General features: G+C 36.4%; 2 protein-coding genes across 3 annotated transcripts in view; one reads left to right on the top strand and one right to left on the bottom strand.

The window, feature by feature from the left end:
* LOC117122548 (synaptotagmin-7-like) overlaps positions 1-2,590 on the top strand; it is a 12,180-nt gene extending 9,590 nt beyond the window's left edge. The window contains exon 3 of the mRNA XM_033268149.1: positions 138-2,590. Within this exon, the coding sequence (XP_033124040.1) occupies positions 138-472 (335 nt within the window). The 3' untranslated portion in view covers positions 473-2,590. The remainder of the gene's footprint in view (positions 1-137) is intronic.
* Positions 2,591-7,214: 4,624 nt separating this feature from the next.
* Positions 7,215-23,314, bottom strand: LOC117122573 (IQ domain-containing protein H-like). Of its 2 annotated transcripts, XM_033268187.1 has the most exons (22): positions 23,143-23,314; positions 22,439-22,567; positions 21,419-21,516; positions 21,126-21,194; positions 20,841-20,916; positions 20,400-20,519; positions 19,955-20,035; positions 19,282-19,459; positions 18,406-18,614; positions 17,407-17,615; positions 16,858-17,194; positions 15,978-16,128; positions 15,588-15,763; positions 15,324-15,465; positions 14,665-14,795; positions 13,537-13,725; positions 12,692-12,812; positions 12,176-12,450; positions 10,905-11,090; positions 9,535-9,660; positions 8,903-9,073; positions 7,215-8,508 (listed from the first exon to the last, which is right to left on the bottom strand). In XM_033268187.1, exons 1-22 carry the CDS (start codon positions 23,191-23,193, stop codon positions 8,413-8,415), a joined length of 3,321 nt encoding a protein of 1,106 aa, XP_033124078.1. In that variant the 5' UTR covers positions 23,194-23,314; the 3' UTR covers positions 7,215-8,412. The 2 variants fall into 2 exon arrangements, with proteins under 2 accessions (XP_033124078.1, XP_033124079.1); XM_033268188.1 differs by lacking the exon at positions 21,126-21,194.
* Between the last annotated feature and the right edge of the window lie 659 nt (positions 23,315-23,973).

Here is a 23,973-nt window from a genome sequence, read left to right as displayed (position 1 = left end):
TATATATATATATATATATATATATATATATATATATATATATAAATCATCAAAGAAAGGTAAATACAGACTTCATTGGGAATCTATCATATTATAAATTTATATCCATCGTAATCACAATCTTTTATTTTTCATAGACCCGTATGTTGACATTGAGGTAACTGAATCGATAGGCGAAGAGCTAAAGGTGCAGACCTACCAGACGACAGTACGCCGAGGCACTATGAATCCGGTATTCAAAGAAGCTTTCTCAATCCCGCTGTCGAACACGACAACTGCGAATGATCTCACTCTTCTACTTGTGGTTCGTGACCGAGACTATATACTTCCTGATGCAAATATCGGCCATGTGCGCTTGGGTGTTGGCATGACGACGAGTGAACACGTAGAAAGTTGGAATAAACTTTTCAAGAAAACGGGCCAGTTGGTTACAATGAAGTGCGTCCTCTGTAATATGCCAATTGATGACTAAGTCCTCAATTCAACAGTTTGTGGTTATACCCTCCCTGATAATATGCAATAATGACATCACATAGTTATGTATTATTGAAGTTGAAACGAATAAGTGTGCCTTTTTTCAGAGTTTTATTAATGTCATGTTTAATGAATTTTAATATTTTTTACCTACATTTTTGTTATCAATGCCTTACTATCGATTCGATTTCAATTTATTTAGCAAAGTGAAATGGCAGTATCAGTTATTAAATTGCGTATTGAAATATTGGCGACGCACCGTTGTAAGGCTCATGGCTTGAATAAGCCGTATCGGCCGAGCGTGAGAGAGAGAGAGATTGAAATATAGGTTATAAAATCTAAGAATTACATTTTACAGCAAAAGTCATATGTAGGCCTAATATAAGAAGTCAGAATTAATAAAAACGGTAATGAATTGAATTATTCTTGTTACAAGATTAGGTCTACATAAATCATTATTTGATAAAGTAAGTTGACACTTATGATCAGTGTTTCTTCCTTTAAGGTTTTAGCTTGTTCGGTCAATAATTGATACTGATAGTCGTTAAAACAGAATAGAAGTGTCAAATCACCGGGAATCGTTCATACCATGATTTTTAGGCGGTAATATTACGCATGTTTCATCTTAGTTAGCCCGGGGTGTCCATTCTACTGAAGTTCCTTGTTTGTTATGCTTACCTTGTCTTCTTTGCTTAAGTATGAATCCCAACCTGCTGTTAGCTACGTTGAAAGTGGTTCAGATGACAATAGACCTTTCCGTGGTGTCAATCAAACTTAACAACTGACCAATTAGAATTCAGAACATCGCTAATATTAAGCACTTGTTTCTCAAGACTTAGTGCGTACCTCAAACGCACGTGTTTACGTACATTTAAGGCCTGTTTATAATTGAAACGATAACAGTAACGATAAAAATTTAAAAAGCAATTGTTCATATAGGAAATAATATAAATAATAAACGTTTTTACACTAAGACGATTCGATAACGACCTATATACGATAACAAAATATTTTGACAAATCAATTCAAATGACGTCATACATGAAAAAACGATAAATCGTTGTTACTACTACAATTTTATCATTTTCGATGATTACGACGTCATTTGAATTGATATGTGAAATTATTTTTTATTGTATACAAGATAAGTCGTTATCGAATCGTAAAAACTTCTCTTATTTCTTTTATTATATGAAAAATTGATTAGCTTTTTTATCGTTATCGTTGCAAGTATGAACAGGCCTTTACGCTATCTTAATAACAACATTATCCATCCTTAGCGGAAAGGTATATTTGCTTTTGACTCTGTATAAAGTAATAACAGATTCAGGTAGGCTACTATGTATGCCCACAAAATCGCCATACTCCGCCCGAAAAAAGCTGAAAGGGACGTGGTTTCTACTGACAAAAAAAAAACAGGAATGATAAAAGCACAGCTTTGGATCAGATCTACAACAATAATGATAACAATAATGCATTAATGACAATGACAATCATAATGAGCCCACCTAACAATATTACGTTATACGAACGTTATAATAACGTTAATGTTGTTTCAAACCATAAGTACGTACCTATAACCTAATTTCACACAAAGTCAGACGGGTTGAACGTTCCTACAACGTTGTGTGAAAGTTATTTTCAGACATACCAAACCGCAACGTTAATTATAAGAAAGTTTTGTGTTTGCTGGGGATAATTAAATGGTAATAATAATGATAATGATGATAATATGTTGGTGTAGAAAAAAATCTGGCGGTTGAGTGGCAACATGGGTAAGGTCGATTTAAACATTAAAATTGATTTCATCGACTTGGAACAATATAAATGCTATCAAAGCCCCACGAATCAGGAAGATGCTACAAAACGAACTCTATTGTTACCAGAGAGGAACTTACAAAATGATCGTTTTGATATATAGTTTAAATTATAGTTTACAATATTGATGAAATTTTATATTTCACTTGTTAGGCGTATACAATTTATAAGCAACTGATATCGTAAAATCATAGGATACTCAGATTACATTTGCATGATGTCTGAGAAAACTACTGTACGTGATACTCAAACACCAATTTACTTTCCATTAGTAAAATTAAATGTGAATTCTACCGTTTTTATGCTTCTGTGGTTTTTTGATATAAGGAGTAAATAAAACCCTGAGATTTTGTTAGAAAGGAGGGTAAGAAAGGCAGATGATTCAAGGATACACTGGAATAATTTTGTACTTAATAAGAAAATATTATTTTTCATTTATGTTGACATCCTTATATTTTCAAATCTTCTCACATTGTATATTGTTTGGGTATGTGCACGGCCCCTGGGAAGAACAACCCTGCGGTGATCTGGGCCCCTGTGGATGACTAAAGTTGAACTCGAACTAGTGGAAGAGAATGCCCGTGTGTGCGAATTTATGTAACAAAAGGTCAAGATCAGTGCGAGAGTAGTTATTTATCAGTAAACAGAGATTACGGATGCATCTGTAAATAATTTTGAATACCAAAAGTTTATGAATTGGGAGAAAGTGAAAAGTTTATAAAATGAGACTTGAAAACGTTAAATTATATTTTTGTAATTTCTTCCATTTAAAGCGTACCGTATGTTATTCTTTAATCGTATTAGTTCAGTGTCATTTCGTTGATACATTGTTATACTGTACTATAAATTTATATATTTTGCTTTGCTAGATTTGTAGGTCTGTTTTATGTATTTATATTCTCAACAAATCAGCGTGTTTATGTATGTTTTAATATGTAATAAACAAATGATATGGAATAACAATGAAATAAACTTTTATCCTTAAATGTGTGACTTTTTGTAATTGTTGGATGATGCATGAACGAAAAAAAAAACATTCCTCAATGAATGATGCAAGAATATACATAAAGATCCAAATGGTGAAAACTAAGTTTAAACAGAATCAATTTTTAATAATTTACTTAAATTTACTGATATAAATTTATAGGTATATGTAAAAAAAATGAATTATATTACTTTAACGTCCTTTGGTCGTTAACTATGATGTCAAGAGGTAGGCTTACGATTACAATAACACCAACTCCTCCCACGATTTCTAAAAATTATATTTACACACGCGCAATATAATTATGCCTAGACCTATTGATGTTAGCAGTGATTATACTATTTATAATTTACATTATGATTCACAGATTCATCAGAACAAATTTGATTTAATTTTTAGTTTCATTCAGGGGGAATATGGCCCCGCCGGACAGGCCTGGACCCCCCTCCCTCGTCATTCGACGCCATGTTGCCTACCCAAAATAACGTTATTTTGATTGCTTATCTCTGTGGTCTAAAAGCATAATTTGAGAGCATTAGGCATACTAAGCCATTGATTTTTTTCCCGAGAACTCTATGGATTTTTTTTATTACGAGACCCCAACCGAGGCTCTATTCGCCGCGGCCCCTTGATTTGGACCCTCTGACGGACCTGGATCCCCTGTCGGTAAATTAATATCTGGAGCCACCACAACTGTCCAGTAATGCGTGATATGAACTTGAACATGCTCATGAATTCTTTTTATTTTCACAGTAACTTAACGTTTTCAAATGAAATCGCCTGTTAATTACTTATTTGCATGTTTTGAACAGCAATAGTACTTCCTTTTGTACAACATTATAATTTCAAAAAATCTGATGCATAAGTAACTATGATTTAATTATTCAACGGTTTCTGGGAATAGTACCACAAGGCTCGATTCGATTGTTTGAGCGTTTCATTAACTTCGCCATCTGTGCATTCCGACTCCGGCCTTCCGATATTATACACCTCTCAGTCATACGGTCATACGGACGTGCAACGGATGCGAACATCAATAATGTAATAACGGAAGCGTGGACAGTAATCCTCCAGGTTCCGCAAGTAAATTACACAAACGGTATAGTATCCCGATGCTTTCGTTTATAGATCTTAAAGTTACTAAATATAAAATAGTGAAATTTATTGTTGCTTGTAGGCCTACATGTTTTTAAGGGCCTAGTAGCACTATTGTTTTTATATATTGGTTTTAATTAAATGTAAGGTCAACATGACTACACACAATCCAATAATTATCAGCACTATGCAATTTTGACGTATTTTTACGTAACATATTTCTATATTCGCTTTCCCTTTGCTTCCCACCAGGGCCTCATCTCTCTGGACACAGGCACGGTGTTTGATTCATCGTCAGTAAATTTGATACAGGGAGAGGGCGGAAGATGATATAATGAAAGGGGTGGATCTGGGTTAAAATTTAGGGGTTCACAATTATTAAACGGTCTTTCCAAGAGAATGGTTTTTTTGCATTTTACATTTAATTTTTATAAGATTTTGCTGATCGTTTAAAAACATGGTGTAACGCCTGCGCTCTCGATCGTGCGGTGGGTCCGCAGGGCTCCCGACACATAGGCGCCCAGAAGGGGATCCTTACCACATGGTCCTCGATCTAGCACCCGGCCCTCAGACACCAAAGGGCTTTGTTGATACATTAATGTGTCTCTGACATCGACTGTACATCATGTTATATCCAGTGGCGAATTAAATGGGCCCACATTTTTAAATTTTAAGTCTGTAAGTGCCGTTTCCGGCCATTTAGAGGCGCTGCAATAATAAATTTTCTTACCTCAGCCCAACCCTGGTGGCATGAGGTAGTACTGACCTTTCATCAGTGAAAGTCTCTCTCTATGGGTCCTATAAACATTGGATTCGCCACTCGTATCATATCATTTATTTAGATATGATATACCGGTAACGTTTAGAATGCAATGACAAGCATAATTAAAAAACGAGAGCACATCTAAAATCCCACAATGGAATTGGCGACCGGGACTCAAAAGCCCCCCACCCCACAACTCTCAAAAAGTCACAGGGCCCCCAGTCAAATCGTTGCGCCACTGTTTAATAACAGTTCAATGTGTAGGTTTATGGTGTGTGCATAAACTTTATTTCATCCATTCAATCTGTCTTAATTTGACAGGTGTGAGGCGAAAAGAATATAAGAATGGAGCAGTTTTTGCCTGAATACTGTATTATATGGCTGAGGCTAAGCTGAAATGAAAATAGCAGAAAAGAGGGGAGAGGGGAGAAAAAAATCTTCAAGACAAATTAAATGAAAACACAGGCAAATCTAGGAGTCCTGAATAGAAGGAATGATGGGAACAGTGGCGGCGCCAGCGGGGGCAGGGGTCTTAAACCCCTCGCCCACCGGACAGGTCAAGCCCCCCCCAGGACAGAGCTCGTCGGGCAGTCAGACCATAAAACATATAAAAATAGCCCACACCAAGTCAACACATGTCTGTCACAGTCTGAGAGTGCCATTTTCGGCCATCCAGCTGGGGTTAATATTCTTTTAAAAAATCTCATTTGGGAGGGGGAGCCCCTTCCTCCAGCTCGAGCCTACGAGCTCAAGTCCTCAGGCTCCCCTGTCGGACAACTTATATGAAAATGTATCCTAGAGCCACCACTGGATGGGAAAGGAAGGTGAAGTAGGGGGTGGGGGAACGATGATTAGGTGAGAAAGAACTAGCCCGCAAAGTAAGGTGAAATGAGGTGATATTTAACTATTTTGAGCGTCATTTTTTGACCTCTAACATTGTCAATTGGGAAGACTGGGAGGCGCGTGGTTTTGTTGGGGTCGCGCCCCCCCCCCCACACCCTCACCACCAACTCACATGAAAATCAAAACAAAATAAAATAAATGGATTAAAAAAAATGTAATCGTCTGCATAATCTTACCTCTATGAAATTTGTAATTTATTGGTAGTCGTATTGATTTCACTTAAAGGGAATACAAACACTAATTAACTAATAAAACTACAGTAATTATATTCTACTTTACATTCTACAAGGTATTTATAGCATAATAGAGCATAGAACTAACTGATCATAAAGGTTCATATTTATTAACAAATTAAGAGGAAATAAAAAAACTAAAGTGTAACGAGTGGTAATGGTTTTCATAAGCGCCCCGTTTAAATAAGCGCCCCTTTCTAATTTGAATAAGCGCAAAAATAATATAAGATTTTCTTTTTAGCAAGTCAATAATCAAATCAATTCTGGGACTGCTGTGGTTTTGGCATGATTTGAGCTGCAGAGTGGAATCACATTCTTCTTAGGTCAATATCAAAATGAGGATATTTCTCTCGGACAGATGAGAGACCGATCCCTACACAGACAGTATATTTCCAACTTTCCTCTTCTTACATATTTGACAGCCGATGGCCAACAAACTAATCACTACCCACCACCACTAATTGCATCTGCTATTTTGCTGTTATGTAAATATTCACAGCATTCTTGTCATGGGCCATGTTCTCTGGACGATTATCTTTTCCGCCTAACCACCATTCGTAATGTCCTTGTATGATCTTTTTCCATTCAAATAGTGCCTCTTGAATTTAATAAGTTCCCATAAGAATCCCTCTATTTTCATCTATTTCCATAAGCGCCCCCTCAATTTCCACTTTGTTTTCATAAGCGCCCCATTTGAAAAAATAATTTAAGCACCCTGGCGCCTATTCGCGCGAGTACGCTACTGCTTTTACGATTAATAGGGACGATTTTAGTGAAAGTATGTTTTAAAAATTGGAAATTTGGGGTTGCGTATATTATTTGCGGGACATGTGCATCTTCCTGTGGCTGTTCTTATTGGTCAGTTATTATGCTTGATTGGCACTCCAGAAAGGTCTGTCACAGATCACTTATTACAGAAGACACAATAAATATCCATTTCACATATTACAAGATTTATTTTTAGGTTATTTGACAAAAAAAAAAAATTTATACAGTACAAAAATTATTTTTGGAATTTCATTGGAAATCAAACAGGAAAAAAAAATGTACTGGAAGGTGGTATTGAATAATAAATATTAAAAAGCACCCTATTAGTATAGGAAGACTCCTTACATTTATCTGAAAAGTATACGAACATTTTTGGAATAAATAATGTGGAATGAAAAACTCATTACCTTTAATTACTAACTTGCTAAACACAAGCAAACCATCTTCAGTTTGCTCAGTGTTGTCTGTAGTGTTAAGCAGTCCATGGTATTTGTGGTCATTTTTAATTGTGTAGGTGGGGATGAGAGCACATCAAAATATAAATTTCTACCATAAAAATATACGGAGTATATACAAGCATTGTAAAAATACAATTTTGTAAAACAGAAATTAAGAAATATATGTAATGATTTATAAAAAAAAAAGAAAAAAAAACCCCAATACATCTTATACTTTATTATTATATTAATAGTGAATGTGAAATGTATGTATATACTGTACACCATTTTCGCCAAAATTGAAATAAAAATTTGGAAGAACATGGCATCAAACGCTGGAAGATATCCAGAGGCATTTCACTTAGATACCAATGTTTATACATACAGTTAAACTTGCTAAGTCCACTTTGCCTAAGAAGAATAATTTCTAAGTAGATCTTATTTTACATGCTAAACTTTTGTTTTTCCATTAAATAACAATCCGTAAGTCAAATTTTATCTAAGTCAAACAATTTTTCAATGCCATTTTGGATTTGACTTAGGCAAGTTCAACTGTATGCGACAGGTGCATGGCTTTCTTTCATGTAGCCTAGTCTTTTCATAGCGATGCATAAAACCTTCAGTGTTTTTGGTTGTTTTACTATTGCTGCTCTGCTGGATGTCCCCCCAGTTAAAAGTTGCGAGTCTTCAGACGTTGGTGGCACTCTTTCACAATATGCCCGATAGAATGGTGTATAGGAATTGCACTCAACCTAGTTAGGCTTATTCAGCTGGACACCACTAAAAACTAACACATTATATCACAAGCTTTTAATATATTTGCTTACAATAAATAAAAATATTCTTATAATGAACTGAAAGGGCAACTGGGTTTAGATCTTTGGTAATACAGTACGGTATCATTTGTTATAAGCTGTGAGTTTACGGAAAGACGCATTAGTCAACATCCTGAACAGCCTCAGACTCCTCTCTTGCACGGTCAACATTCTGGATTGTGGTACCAAGAATTCCCTCAATATCATGGATAACATCCTACAGTGGGAAAAAAAAAAAAAAATTATATATATAAATATGGAGTGCAACTACTACATAATATGAGAGTGGAGGTTGCTCATTGTGCACACTGGAAAATTCAAAGGGAAGGGGGAGGCATCTCCTAAATTTTTCACAATTTAAAAAAAATGGAGGGAAAAGAAAATTATATTCAAATTCTGAGAGGTCTAGACACTTCATCTGCGAAAGTCCCTACCTGAGCCCCTGTATTTCAAATTCCTGGATCTGCCACTGGTGGATGACTGATTCCGTATTGTATGACGAGGGGAATCACCGCCTTGAGCAGTTCTTTCTAAGATGTTTAAGTGTACTTCACATAGCCCAACAATAACCAACTAGCTACAAAGCTCCAATTTATAATAATATACTGTACCTTAAAGTTTGTCTCGCCCTGCATGTTAGGGGCAGAGATCTCCTGGTGTATAATTGACAGATTGCGGGCGAATGATGCGAGGGCACTCTGCAATTGATCACCGACCGTCAACATTCCCATCACCTCACGCTTGAAGCTGTCAATCAAGGTGAATACACTGCCCTGACGTTCCTGGAAAGGTGATTAAAAATAGTTCATTACAGTTCACCATTGCAGTAACAATCCATCATTACGGTAGTATTTTATCATGAATATCTGTATGTTCACCATCATTACTTTCCTATTGTTCATTATCAATATCATAAACATCATATTCTTGCATTAATTAAGGTGAATTCTTTTTTTGGAATGGAAATACCCTTACTATTATTATTTATTAAGGATAACTAAAACTACTGTCAATTTTCCTTCAAGTAAAAACATCCTATTTAATAATGAAAGAGTCGGCCATGCATCTGCTACCATGCAGACGTCCTCTTTCTCTTTCACGCAACAATCATGTTTTTTTTTTTGTCAGATAGTACTCACTAAAATAGACATGGTTATTTTACAAAGCTGCTATTTAATAACTAAAAAAAAATGTGTAAATTATGTTTTTAAAAATATGATCAATTATCACCACTATTCCTCACCTTAATGTCAAATCCAATGCCGTGAGCACGGCACATTTGGAAGAACACGCTGTAATGCACCACTGCTAAATTTGTATGCCTTAATCGAGTACTCATTACGGCATAACGACTTGTTATTTTTTCCTCCTAGGATATAAAAAGAAGTTAATGTACCTCAACAAGAACACAATACAATTATTAATACATGCTCAATAAAAATAATTTTCCACCAATCGATGAATGAATGAGAGAAACCTCTGGAAAGCCATTGTGGCTCGGGAATGCCACCAGCTTAACTACTACTACTACCAATGGCGGATTCAAGGGGGTTCCCTAAATTGTTCAAATTTTTTTTTAAATGGAGATATTCAAATTTTAAGTCTAAGAGTGCAATTTCCTGCCATCTAGAGGTGCCATAATCACAATTTTTCTTATCTCAGCTCCAACCATGGTGGGGCTGAGGTGGTATAGATCCTCCATCTGTGAAAGTATCTCCCCGAGCGCCCTCTATTTTGCATTTCTGGATCTGCCACGGATTACCAACAGCGAACTTCACTCCTCAAATCGTATTTCCCTGTTGGGATCCTCTGCAGATCATATTTCCCTGTTGGGATCCTCTGCAGATATTATTCTTCTAATGGATTATTGTAACAACTCAACTTCAAAACACTCAACAAAAACAATTCTTTCCAGAACCATCTATGAGGTGTACCAAAAGCATATATTATTATTGTTACATGCATACCTTCAAACCACGATACAGTAATACAAATTCATAATGCGCCAATTACAGTAGAAAAAAGGTCAAAGCACAAAGTTGTTCTGAAAGGTTAGATAACTGTTGGATTTTTAAGTCTGCCTGAAAATTGTAACAAAGAATTAATATGTGGCAAAGACAAGCCAAACAAGTTACTCGTTGCAAATCGTGTTTCAGAGAAAATGGCCAAAACATGCTGGAATGTCAAATTTAAAAAAATCTATTTTATTGCACTGAACTAACCTTTATATATCTATACATCATTAAAACAACACTTTTTAAGGATTAGATGATACTGTAGTTTCTGCATGAGAAATTCCCAAAATCATAAACTTTAAGGCTGATTTCTCATATATTGTTCTTTAAACAGCTGTATGTTTAAAAGCTTGTAACTTCATATGGAAATGTCGGACTTGAATAATTTTTTTACTATTTTATAGCTCTTATTTTACTCTTCAACCCTGCCTGGGTATTAATAACTCAAAATCGATTTTTGCAAACAAGTGACTGGTTTGGTTTGTGTGTGCCACATATGGAAAGGTATTGTACATCATTGCAGAGAAGGAAAACTAGCAAGAAATATTATGAAAGTACAGTAGACATATATTTTGATCCTTTTGCTTCATTTACTTACTTCATTTTCGGGTTCCTCTGGCATTCCCCTTCTCCTCTTCTTGACCTCCTTCTTTTGAGGTGGTACATCTAAGGTCCAGTTGTTGCAGTCAATTTTACCCCCAGTCAAGTACAGCATCATATTGGTCATTGCAAGGCTGTCATCGTACCATAGATTCAAGTCTACAGCCCACAGCTTTTGCTCCATCTAAACAACAAATAATTACTAATTATCATAATTTCAAATTCAAATATTGATAGTACTGCTATATAGTTCACCTCTGTTTTCAATTTCATTTAGTTGTTTTCTTTCCTGTATTACTATTTTTAATGCTGTTTAGGTTTTTAAGGGGAAGGGGTAAATGCATTGTTTGGGGAGGGAATAATAGAAGGAATAATAATAACTTAGAGTATTGTTTCTGCAAACAAGTGGTAAGTTTTGCTCAGTTTTTTTCTTTTTAGTTGTAGGGAGGGGTAACATTTGAATCTTCAGGGAAGGAGGAGGAGGGAGAAAGGGAAATATTTTAGCTGTTTTGGGTTAGTTTTAAGTCTTAGTTATTCTTGTAATTTGATGTATCTTGTAATCTTTTGTCTTTAAGTTTTGTGTTTCGGACGCACCTTTGTTTTTCAAAGTGTGCCACTGATGTAAAAGTGCAAGTCCAAATAAATATTATTATTTATTTTTATCATTTAATCCGTAACATAATCAGTACCACTTTTTGTTACTACAATAGTTCATCAATTCATTATGAGCATTTGGGAACATACTGAGCATTCAGTACGATAGCACATCATGTTGGGCAAATATCAATTGTTATTTCTCCTGACGAAAAATGCCATCGGAATAGAATTGCAATACCCACTACTACTTGGGGATCGGATTCATCCCTAACCACCAAGCGCAAGCTCGGTGTTGAGTGGTTAAGACACCAGGCTAGTTATCTGGAGGTCCTGGGTTCACCAGGCTAGTTATCTGGAGGTCCTGGGTTCACCACGCTAGTTATCTGGAGGTCCTGGGTTCACCAGGCTAGTTATCTGGAGGTCCTGGGTTCACCAGCCTAGTTATCTGGAGGTCCTGGGTTCACCAGGCTAGTTATCTGGAGGTCCTGGGTTCACCAGGCTAGTTATCTGGAGGTCCTGGATTTGGTTCCCACGTGAATCACTTGCAACATTTTTTCTGCAAGCATTTGGGAACCTACTGAGTATTCAGTATGACAACATGTTATTATTTTTCCTGATGAAAAACGCCATCGGAACATTCTTATATCATTATCATCATTCACACAAACTCACCGATCTTGGATCAATGAAAGTTACAAAGTCGACAGCCAAGTAACCAACAACACCCCGTTGATGACAACTACGCCCTACTCTGTAACAAACGTTGTTAAGCTCTTCTGGTTCCACGGACGACTGAGGTACAGACACACCCCAGCAGTTGAAGGGAGTCTCGGCATGGATCTGGTCACCGGATGAGAGGAGCACGACTTTGCCAGTGGGTTCAATCAGCATGTTAACTCTCAAAGCTGTGACACTTTCTGAGGGAGGACAGGCCTCAATAACACCACCTGCAAAAATATTATAAAAAAGACAAAAGGTGATTTACAGCACAGCATTTAATAATTCACTGTGATTGAAAGTTTCCAAGCCCTTTTCCTGAACTTGTAATAGTTTTCTTGTTAAAATACTGACAAGAGCTCTGATGATATTAAAATTTTATTTATTTTATTTTTTTTTTGTTTTTATGTTTTTTCAATCTGACTTCTGACGAACAGGTTTGGGAGCAACTACACGACAGCCACATTTTACCTTGGCTAAGGAATGCTTCCAGGAACTTCTGCCATGTTGGGAAGACACTGGTGTTGACGGGATGAGAGTGCTTGACAAGAATATCAGGTATTTCCGCATGTATCTTAATATAAGCTGCTTCCTGTTGGAAATGATAATAAAATAAGTCAAAAAAACATTTTTAAAAACTACACGTTCATAATTTTGAAATATTTAGAAGGCCCGGGCTGGTTTCCCCCTCCGTTGAATCCACTAATGATCTGGTTAATCAACTTTCTGAATACATTTAATTTAATTTTGTTGCACATAGTGATACCCAACGGCTCTGACTTCCGTGAGAATATTGATAATAAAGCAGTGAAAAAATGCATCATTATGAATTTGCAGCGAAATTGGTTCATTTCTAGGAGATTCTTGCTTGGTTGCGGGAGGGCAGCTGAGGCCGTCCCAATTTCCGGTTCTGGGAAACTTGGGACCCTTGTATTAATTTACGTGCATTTTATGCACCAGTGATACCTACCACCAAACTTGGTGTTAAATGACTAAAGAGATATGACCGCCTAGGCCTAGGAAGTAGGCCTGGGCCAACTAGGTAGGTACACATTACATTACTTTTTTTAGGCCTCATAGAATTTATGTATGAGGCTTATAAAACAAAATTGTCTGCTCAAGATTTAAGGAATGGTGAAATCTATAGCGGTGGGACAGTAGATTTCACCATTCAGATCATAACAAGTTAATATTTGTATAATATAAATTGATAGTGAAGGTAAAGGTACGAACATCAGGGATATCTGTGACCTCAGTATCTAATTGCACCATGTACCTCCAAATTACTTAAATCCTATAAATGCAATGTTTCTCACCTGTGCCCACTTTTTCTTCCATTTCTCTCCATATCTCTCTGCTTCTTTCTGAGCCCATGCATGGCACCTCAGGTTGGGAGTGACATCACAGTAAGCAATTCCCCTTCCATCAACTTCATCATCAAGTTTGAACAAGTAGCGCTTCACGTCTAAATTCTCGGTGACAAGTTGAGCTAAACTCTCATGAATCTAACAAGTTTTAACAAAAGCACAAAACTACTTTGAGTATTATGCCTTTCATTAAGCATATCCACCCCAGTACTCTCTCCATGAACATTCCATCATTGCGCAAAAAAGTGCAAGTTACTTAATAAATATTAATTATGAAAATGAACAATTAGAATAATCATAGAGGTACTAAGAATAGGCTTTGTCTTTTACTTTTCAAACTGCCTTGCCACTACCTACCCTACCTATCATTTGCAGAACAGTTCACTATTAAATGTGGCAAAGACAAGCCAAACCAGTCACTCGTCGCAAATCTTGTTTCAGAGAAAATGGCCAAAACATGCTGGGATGTCAAATTTTAAAAAATCTATTTTACTGCACTAAACTAACCTTTATATATCTACACATCATTCTATGCTGTTATTTTCCCCATTTTCAATGTTAAAAAATAATTTTTAAGAATTTAAAGATAGTTTCTGCATGAGAAATGCCTGAAATCTTTAAACAGCTGTGTGGTTAAATGCTTGTAACTTCATAATGAAATGTCCGACTTGAATGATTTTTTTACCATTTTATAGCTATTATTTTACTCTCTAAACCTGTATTAATAACTCAAAATCGATTTTTGCGACGAGTGACTGTTTTGGCTTGTCTTTGCCACAAATATACAATGGAATTTGGCAAGGTTTTCGGCTTGCAAGTTGTACTCAGCAGATGAAATAGCTATGCAACAGTACCAGTTAATGCATATGGTTATACTTTCCACGGCTAATGACAGTAAACTGCTTTTTAAATGATTATTCATGGTCATCTACTTTGTTTAATGTATGTGGGTTGAATTTAGGCACCCAGTAGAAATCTTAGTATAGAACAGGATTCTATTCCAAAACACTGAGATTGGATAGGAAGCTACAGCTGCTCCAATGCAATGACGTCACGGAGGTTATGAAATCACTTTACCTGTTGAAGATGGTAGACATCATAATCAGAAGGAGGAACATCCACTTGAGCACTAGCAAACACTCTCTTGGAACCAGATTTTGTGGAGTACAGGTGCGCTACTTCCGGTTCGGTACCCAGGATAGGAACGCCTGCAGATAGGTGAACAAAAAGTTTTGGCATAGGATACAGTGATGAATCATTATTTTTATGAATGACACGTGACTATCCCAAGAAACTGACTTACTTAATGTATGAATGATATCATACTTTGTAGATAATAGTGAGTACAGAAGGGGTGCATGTGATGATGATCCCTCTACCAAGGAAGTATTGACAGAAATTACACAACTTTAAAGCAGTGGAGGTCCCTGAAATTTACCGACATGGGTCCGAAATGTCAGACAGGGTCAAGCCAAAGGACCGATTAGAGAGTGTGAGAGTATGTATGGCTTAGCATGACCCAAATTGTGCTTTTATAGACACAATATTAGGGATTGGCAATTAAAATAACGTTATTTGGATAGGCAAGTTACTATTATACATGAGGAAATGTCTCAGCCTCTGCCACCACTGAACCTAAGCATGCATTTCCATAAAAAGGTTATTCCTTTGAAGTAAATCAGATGAATTTTTCATCAGTTATCATTTTAAATGATAAATGAAATCAGATTTAATACCTAGAATTTCAGAAATGGTCAAATCATCCTTATGCATAGCACCAGGAACAATGTAGGCTTCTGTACCAGCAATCAGATTCTCAATCCTCTTCAAAGCTCTTGGGCTGTACTTTAGGTAAGAGGCTAAACACATACTATGGCTCTGAAGAAAATGAGGGAAATGACTTAGTTTTTAAATTTAAAAAGTTAATTTCACTGGGCATTTTGTTAAATTAACATTGGTAGATTCACACTTATCTTGTGAATGGATGGATTAAAACTTACTGGAAAACTGTTGATGGCCTCTGGGATGATAACCTTAAACCTATTTGACACATTCATCTGGTTCTCAACATTGCCAGAATCTACAGCATTTTTCAGGCCCAATAATTTATTGTAGTACTGAAGAATCTCATCATTGATGGTGACAGGGGATATGTAGATCACATCAACATTTTCATCTACAAGAAAAAGTAATAAGTTCATTTCGAAAAAATTTCATTTTCGAAAAAGTTGGAAAAAATTAATAGAACAGCAAAAATTTCCATCATCATTTTTTTTTTGCCGGTCGTCACCTGACTTATCATAATTATATTTATCATCATCACTATCACCATTACTACTAACATCATTACCACTATAATTACCAACACCATCAATTTATGCGGCCTTTACCTTTTAGATCACAGAGCCTGGCCATCTGTAGATTTTGCCGAATATTGAACTCATTGATACCTTCTCGGATCTTCTTGGAGTATCCGAGGGAGGGCAAGTGAATGACTGTTCTCCGTGACTGATTCAATTTACTCCAAGATTTCTTTAGTTGCTATGAAACAAAATAAAATGCACAGCACCAAATTACTGGAAGTAACGACTGAAGGTAGGAGTTAATGTACAACAAAAATGTGCACAGGGAAATAATAAAATGCAATGAAAAAGGCGATATTAAAAAAGAGCTTTAAAAATTATTAAATTAATTACCATTCAATTTAAGGGTCTACACAAAGATGTAGGAACAAAATTCTTTATGCATCTGATAATTGGGAAAAAAAATTAACCTGGTTCTAGGTAAGAAAGGTATAAACTTTATTATGCAATTTAAATATTAAATTGTATTTGTATATTAAATTGTAAATGTATACAGGTAAGTATAAAATATTGTTTGAAGATTTGCATGACGAAGTAATAATATACAGTATATTAATGTTTGCAGCACACCACATAGATAGTTCTAAAAATAACTGTAGTTAGTTGGGAATGTCTCAACGTTTCGATTGAGTTGTTTCAATCGTCTTCACAGATATTATTCTCCTGAAGACGATTGAAGCAACTCAATCAAAACTTCTATTCTAAACTAACAACAGTTCTTTTCAGAACTGTCTACATGGTGTTTTCCGTAAGCATTAATATATATGTATAAGTATAATTAAGTAACTCAAGTTTTAGTATGAATAATTGCCAGTTGATTAAACTTAATAATTAGATTCAAATATTTATTGTCACAAATGACAACAAAAATTGATAAGTTACATAAGCTTCATATACTTCATCCTACCTCTGATCGGACTTTGAAGTTTGCTAGTTCGTGTTTTCTTGTGGCCTTGAGATTCTTGCGGATCTTGGACATCTTCACGTTCATAATCCATGATATCGCAATCACACCTGCAGCCCACTTCTTCCGGCGATACTCCAGATAGGCCATTCTGTCCTTATACCGACGCCATGTTGATTGGATCTTGGTCGCTGCTACACGATCACCATTCGGACCCAGGTAGCGGCGACCCGGTCGCCGGATGAGTGCCTCAACATCGTCTTTGTTGATAATGACCGATAGTAATTCCGGAATTGACGGGTCTTTTTCTAGTTCATATTCTAATGCAAGGTCTGCAAGCCTGAAAAAATTATTATATTCAAGTTGGCAATAGAGTAAGAAATAAGTCTAATCAGAGAACGTAAAAAATTACAAATTAATAACCTGAAAATTCAGGACGATGAAAGATAAAAACATGGTAAAAATCAGAGGTACTCTATATCAACAACTTTATCTACAAACCACAATAATGATTTTAATAATTATGAATATGATAAATAAATATTTTCATACCTATCACCATTTACAAATGCTAACGGTACTGCATAAGCCGTCAATAACTTCTCTAAGAGTTTCAAAGTGGTACTGATGTTTCCCCAAGATAGGCAGTAGTGCTGTTTGAACACTGAGAAATCCTTTGAGTTTTCGCGCGCTTTGCCGTGCTGGATGGGAAACCTATGATGTAGGTGTTTGAACTCACTGGCTGGAGTCGTTGGTGGAGGCTGAAGCAAGATCATAATGAAAAAGGATCAGAATACTACACAAGAAAATTAAACTAGAGAAATTGGTACATAAGAGAAGCTGAACTGGTTGAGACAAAGTCTACCTTAGATATTTAATATAATTATTATTATACATATCCCCTTTCAGAGCTGCAATACCACAATCAATATTGCGGTAAGGATACCAACATGGGTTTCTGTTGGAAAAGGGTTGATGTCTTATTTTAGACCATTAAGCATCCTAGTAATATTGTCACAACACTGTGTTAATTGTTACAGCTTTGCTCTGTCTGAAAGGGTAAGCCGGCTTGCTCACTGAAACATAACTAATAAACAAAGCCCAGTTAAATTTAAAAGCGATTGTGCATGAGTTCTTAAATTTTTCACTCTTTACGCTGTCATTCATCTTCGTTGTCAGTGGGACTGTAAAGTATTTGTTAACGTTCAACAGCAAAAAAAAGGGGGGGGGGAAGCAAAACATTTAAAATAAAAAACCAAATATAGCTATGTCGCAATAATGACCGATTTCATGGCTGCAAACTAGTGACACAATGAAGTGAGAGAACCCCTTTTAATTTTTGTAGGCTAGCAATCATGATGTCATGATTACCGTAACATTGCAGCAACATCTATCTGAAAGGGGGTCATGTCTACTTTTACAGTATGTCTATGAATGTGAATATGTCGATGACAGTGTTGTAGAAGGTGCTATTATTTTGTAGCGCAGACGCAATCACCTCATAATAGTAAAACCCTGCCCTTTTTAAGCAGACGACAGATAATTACTTACAAATGGTTCTTTATTTTTCACAGGTACAAGTGAGCGTACAGATTTTGTGGATGGTGCCCTTGGGGTTGACTGGGCCCACATGCTCTCATGGTCTTCAGACTCAGCTCTAGGCTGGCTCAGTCGTGACTGCATCACAGGTGGTGAGTCTGGAGGTGGCTTCACAGGTGTATAAAGATCCAGCTTCACAGACGTTAAAACTTGGCTTGCATCTAAAAAATATATTTACAGTAGTTACTTAATAAACATTACTCACAATTCATTATTTGTTGGGTCATATTTTTTCAATTAGTACAATATTGATTGTGGTCAATTTTTGTCACCTGTTTTGTAGATTACATTTACACTTGGAAAAAAAAAAGCTGGCCTTAAGTTTGGTTTGCTTAAAATGGGGCCTGTCATGCCAAAAACCAGCATTAGTGAATAAAACAAGAATTCATATTCTCCACATAATGATTTTTAAAATAATAGCTGGAATCACCTACTATTTCGAAAGTTATGAGTAAAAGTATTACAGCTCCTCTGTACTAAAGTGTACAATACTGCCTACTTAGAGTAACATCCAGTGACAGTACACTAGTTTTGGGATGGCAAGCCTCAAAATAGTCTCAAGTCTCAAACAAATCTCAAGTTGCCAGTACCAAGCAAGTCCAGTTTTGATATTTTATATTTATATCATATCATGCACCAGTGAACTGTCCTGCCAAGTCCACCCCTTGAACACTTTTGCTAAGGTATATCAGAATAATTTTTTTTTCTATTTCTTAGATTTGTATCCTTGGTTATTATACTCCTACGCTACTTCTTAAATTCCTACCCACACTTTTTACATTCTTCTTCCCCTTACTAGAACTTTACTATAACTTCTTATATTCTTACCCCCACTTTTTAGATTCTTGTGCTCCTTCTTTTCTTCAGGACTAAACAAAGTTACTACCTTGTTTCGAACAGGATTAGGGTCAAGGGTCAACTCTGCTGCTGGTGGAATGAGCCCTCGTTCAATAAGGCTCAAGATTCCCTTGCCTGCATCTTTCTCTGAAATGGGTGGAGGAATGAGCTGTAACAGATAACAAAATATAATCGTGATAAATGAAGTATCAATATGAACGAAAGGCGAGTTGGATGGCCAAGCGGTTAATACTGGAGCGCCACAACGTAGCCATAATATTGGCTTCTCAGAAAACGACTATAAATCGTAGGCCCAGTGTACACAAATTGGCACATGTGCACTTTAAAGAACCAAGCACATCAATCAAGATGAGTAGGGGGTTACCCCAGTGTACTGGTTCATTCAGCCCCTGTTGTGGACAGACAAAAGTAGTGAGCAGTTGGCACCAGTTTACCACGTAGGTAAGACACAAGAAACGAAGAGACCCTTAGTGTAGAAGCAAGTTTACTGTAAGAGCTAATCCACACCTCAAGCGCTTTGAGACCATTTCGGTATAAAACGCTATATAAATCTAACTACTGCACATTATATTACAATGCGAGAAAAGCTTTACAAGCAATAGTTATGATACGAGGTAGAAGTAGGCTTAAAGTTTATTCTTACTTGTGGATCAACACGGTTTGCTCGTGGCAGAACTGCAAGGTGTTCAACATTTGATCCTGTAACTGGTTTTTGCAGAGGAACCTTTAAACAGAATTGAATGAAATAACAATTAAAAATTGTTACAAGTTTTAATAACAAATAAAATAATAACATTTCAAAAACATTACCAATGTAAGATTGGTTTTATTTAATTATTGCAAAAAAGATGAGGTCATTTAACAGGCTGCTAAGTGGGTGTGGCCTGGGTAAAACTTAGATCTGGGTCCGATACTTCTTTCAGTTTAAGGAATGTACAATACGGAGCTTTTTACAGAAGAACTTAAGAGATTATTGTTTACACACTCACTCTGTACCTCTGTCAACAGTCTGGATTTAAAACAATTTTGTAGCAACAATTCAAAATGTGTGTGCAAACTATGCACACTTTGCTATTAACATCACTTACCTTGTTTTGTCTCCGTTCAACAATAAGTGGAAGGGAAATTCCATAGTTTTCATTCACTAATTTTCTGTTCTGTGTGCTAAATGGGTCATGTAATGCCTTCATGTTATAAGTGAATTTAGCCTGCAAAATATAAATAATTATAAAAATAATAATCAATAACTATAACAATATAAATTACTAGTTAAACACCTGAATTAAAAAATTAATATCGTAACTTTACCAACAGCCTACAACAACAAACCTTTTTTATATTTATTTATTTATTATAGAGTGCCAGTCAAACTTTAAAATTGACCAAGGTCAGGAACACATGCTTGTCCCACAAACACATGTTTAAGTACATTATTTTGGGGGACCAAGGTAAAGATATCCAATGGGTAGTCCATTTGTATACAATTCTTTTGATTATTACATATCAAAAGTCACAGGTAACTCATTTACCTGCTGTCCTGGTGATGGTCCAAAAGGCCCACCAGCCCCAGTTGGCTCTATGGCAGTATATCGAGGTAGGGCACGTCTGAAAAAAAAAAATTTTATATATATAGTTTAGTGTATGGTAGATAATCAAATTAGTTTAATATTACATGGTAATCTACTACTTTTTGCAGACTTTTGAACACCATAGTGTGAGCATGTATATTGACTCTGACGGTGCTTTTTTTTTCTGCCAAACCAACATCCACGATAATTTGAATTGTAGAAAATATCACTAAAATATATCAAAACCTTGTATATGATCCAACAGCTGGCTTGCGGTTGGAGAAATCTGATGACGTCAGATCCCATAATGTTTCTCTGGTAAAACAAAAAATAATAATAATAATAATAATAATAATAATAATAATGGTGATGGTGATGATGATGATGATGGTGATGATGATGATGATGATGATGATGATGACATTATGTTGGTCACAATATTTAAAATATATTACAAACATCATTAAACAATAATTTTGACTACATATAAAAGCACAAATTGTGAGAATTTAGTATTGATGGATTATGCATGCACTTACTGTTTGCTGACAATCTCACCGACTTTGCCTTTGGTATCTACAGAGGGCAGTGTTGTGACCCTGTTGTTGACCACATTTAAAATCTGCTCCGACCTGGCCTGTGAATGGTAAAACATAATTGATTGTATAATTTGTATATTTTTTAGTTTCTAATTTAAAATACCAACTTGGGATGGATAAAATTCTTCTTTATCAACTGCAAAAAATATCAAGAGTTCTCTTCAACCTGCAAACTGCAGGACTGTGGTACAAGATCCCTGGAATGGCTGTAAGATCCCCATTGTTCCAGAAATTCATAAGCCACATTCAGCTCGGTTGGTCATGTGACGTATGGTGGGTATCAATTGTAAACATGCAGTGCGAGCGACGCTCGGTAATACGAAAATGCGTGGATTCTTCGGTGTGTTAGTGCTGTAAAGCACATATCCAAAGTTGAATATGTTGGTTGGAATGCCAGTAACTATACCAAAATTGATTGGAAATTGAAATTGAGAGTTTTTCCATGATGATTTTGCTAATGATCCAAGAGATGCTACCCCCAAACATTGAAATTTTTTGAGAAATGTTAGGACTAGGGTCCTGCATTTCTACGGCCTGTTTAGGTATGTACGAGGGTATTCGATCCATGAACTGCAATTTTGACATGCTATGATTTCTAGGTTAGGTTCTAGCTTAGGTTTACGAAGGATCACATAAATTGAAAAGCATACAAAGCACATTGAACGCTAGAATAAGTAAATAAACACTATTTTGAACAATCGTAGTGACTTTCGCCAGATATTTCTCACGTTAATCGTAGGCAAATTTTTTCGACACCATAACATTACCCTTTCCCATACTTTAACACTGATCGTACTGTGACCGGTTGTAAACAAACATTGCTGAATGTGTCTATTGCTTTCATAAACATATTTCATTATTTTCATTTAGACAGATATAACAAACATCAAAAACTTTACCTGTGAGTTGTGAAAGTGTGTATACATAACCAAACAAGTGACAAAAAAAATGTGTTCTTACTTTAATCCCAAATTCTGTTTTTGCAATAGCATTCTCTAGAGCCCTGATATCAACAATTTCTTTGTTAGCACCATCCCGTGTGTTTGCTTGCAGAAGATGATCTTTCAGCTGCTGTAGGTCTTCTTGTACCTAAAGGAAACGAGGATAGAAAATAATACACTTAAATTATTCTTTTGTTAATTAGCAAATTGATGTAGGCCTAGGTAGGGAGGCCTAGAAATACGGTACTGTATCTCTAGCTATTGTGTTACATTAATGCTGAATGTTCCGCAGAAGCCAAAGAAGTAGTGGACCAGATAGAAGCTAGGCGCCTAGGTAGGCTAGTATGCCAGGGCTACCCTAGCAACTAAGTAGACATAGGCCTAGGCTTAGGCCTAACACTAGGGCCTAGGCTAGTCTAGATAGGCCTACCTAGGCTAGGCCTAGGAGTTTGGTAGGCTAAACCGGAAGACAATCTCTTCTGCTGCTGATCTTTTGGACTGTGACACCCTGTAAAACATACCCTAGGCCTAGTTAGTAGTAGTAGTAGTAGTAGTAGTAGTAGTAGTAGTAGTAGTAGTAGTAGTAGTAGTAGTAGTAGACCTAGCCTAGGCCTAGTAGTAGTAGGCCACTAGGCCTACACTAGGCTAGACCCCCACAACGATAGGCTAGCTACTAGGTAAGCTAGCTAGCAGGCCTAACAAATGATAAATATTACTTCTTACCTTTACTAAAATTTCGCCCACTTGTTCGGGGCTTTCTTGGACGTCCATCATTTCAGTGACTGCATTTCTATAATATAATATTTAGAATATTTAGGCCCTTTTAAGACTAAGGAAGTAAACTAGGGGGCCTAGGCCTAAATACATCACAATTCATTACAGTACAGGTTTCTGTGGGCAACCGTAAATATTGGCTTGAGGGCGCTGCTTATGAAACGCCGCCAGAGCCATTAGATAGAAAGAGTTGCGACATTGAGAATTTAAAAGCCATTCTGTGTCCAACGCGATCCGCGTTCAAATTATAATTTCTATGTAATTACGGCTACGTTCAGGCTTGGAGATAAGCCAGGCTTGAGTTAAGCCCGGCTCAACGTTAAGCCCGGCATAACTTTGCCGGGCGTTCAGACTAGCGGGTTTAGCCAGGCAAGAATTTGCATAATAATGAACCGTAACCAGGAAACGTGTTTCAAAATATTGCTCGCGAAACGTACTCTCGCTCACAGCGTACGTAATTGAATGCTGATTGATCATTTCGTCACCCGAAGTCAATGCAAGACCCCCACAACGATTAAAGCCGGGCTTAGAAAAGTTAAACACGTTGGTGCGCCAGGCCTAGTTACTATAGGAACACAGCCCGGCTTGAGATAAGCCACCTAGTTCAGACTGGCAGGTGGATAAACCCGCCGGTGAGTTGAGCCGGGTTTATCCACCTAGTCTGAACTAGGCCATCATGTAATTCGCATTTAATTATCAAGCTCGCGTGAACACGCGCAAGTATTCGAATTCTAAAGATAAATTCTAATCACGCTTTTGATATTAAATAGTTATTAATTA

This window comes from Anneissia japonica, unplaced genomic scaffold, assembly GCF_011630105.1.
Source record: "Anneissia japonica isolate Jap-2015-1 unplaced genomic scaffold, ASM1163010v1 scaffold1889_len2455224_cov183, whole genome shotgun sequence".
NCBI classification, from domain to species: Eukaryota; Metazoa; Echinodermata; class Crinoidea; order Comatulida; family Comatulidae; genus Anneissia; species Anneissia japonica.
The sequence above is the reverse complement of the archived record's forward strand: the minus strand, read 5'-3'. Positions and strand labels throughout refer to the sequence as shown.

Coding starts and splice junctions, on each gene's coding strand:
- LOC117122573 (XM_033268187.1), bottom strand. CDS start 23,193: ATGATGGACGTCCAAGAAAGCCCCGAACAAGTGGGCGAAATTTTAGTA. Junction 20,520..20,840: donor GACCATCACCAGGACAGCAG/GTAAATGAGTTA, acceptor TATATTTTGCAG/GCTAAATTCACTTATAACAT. Junction 18,615..19,281: donor CAAGAATCTAAAAAGTGGGG/GTAAGAATATAA, acceptor TATATTTTTTAG/ATGCAAGCCAAGTTTTAACG.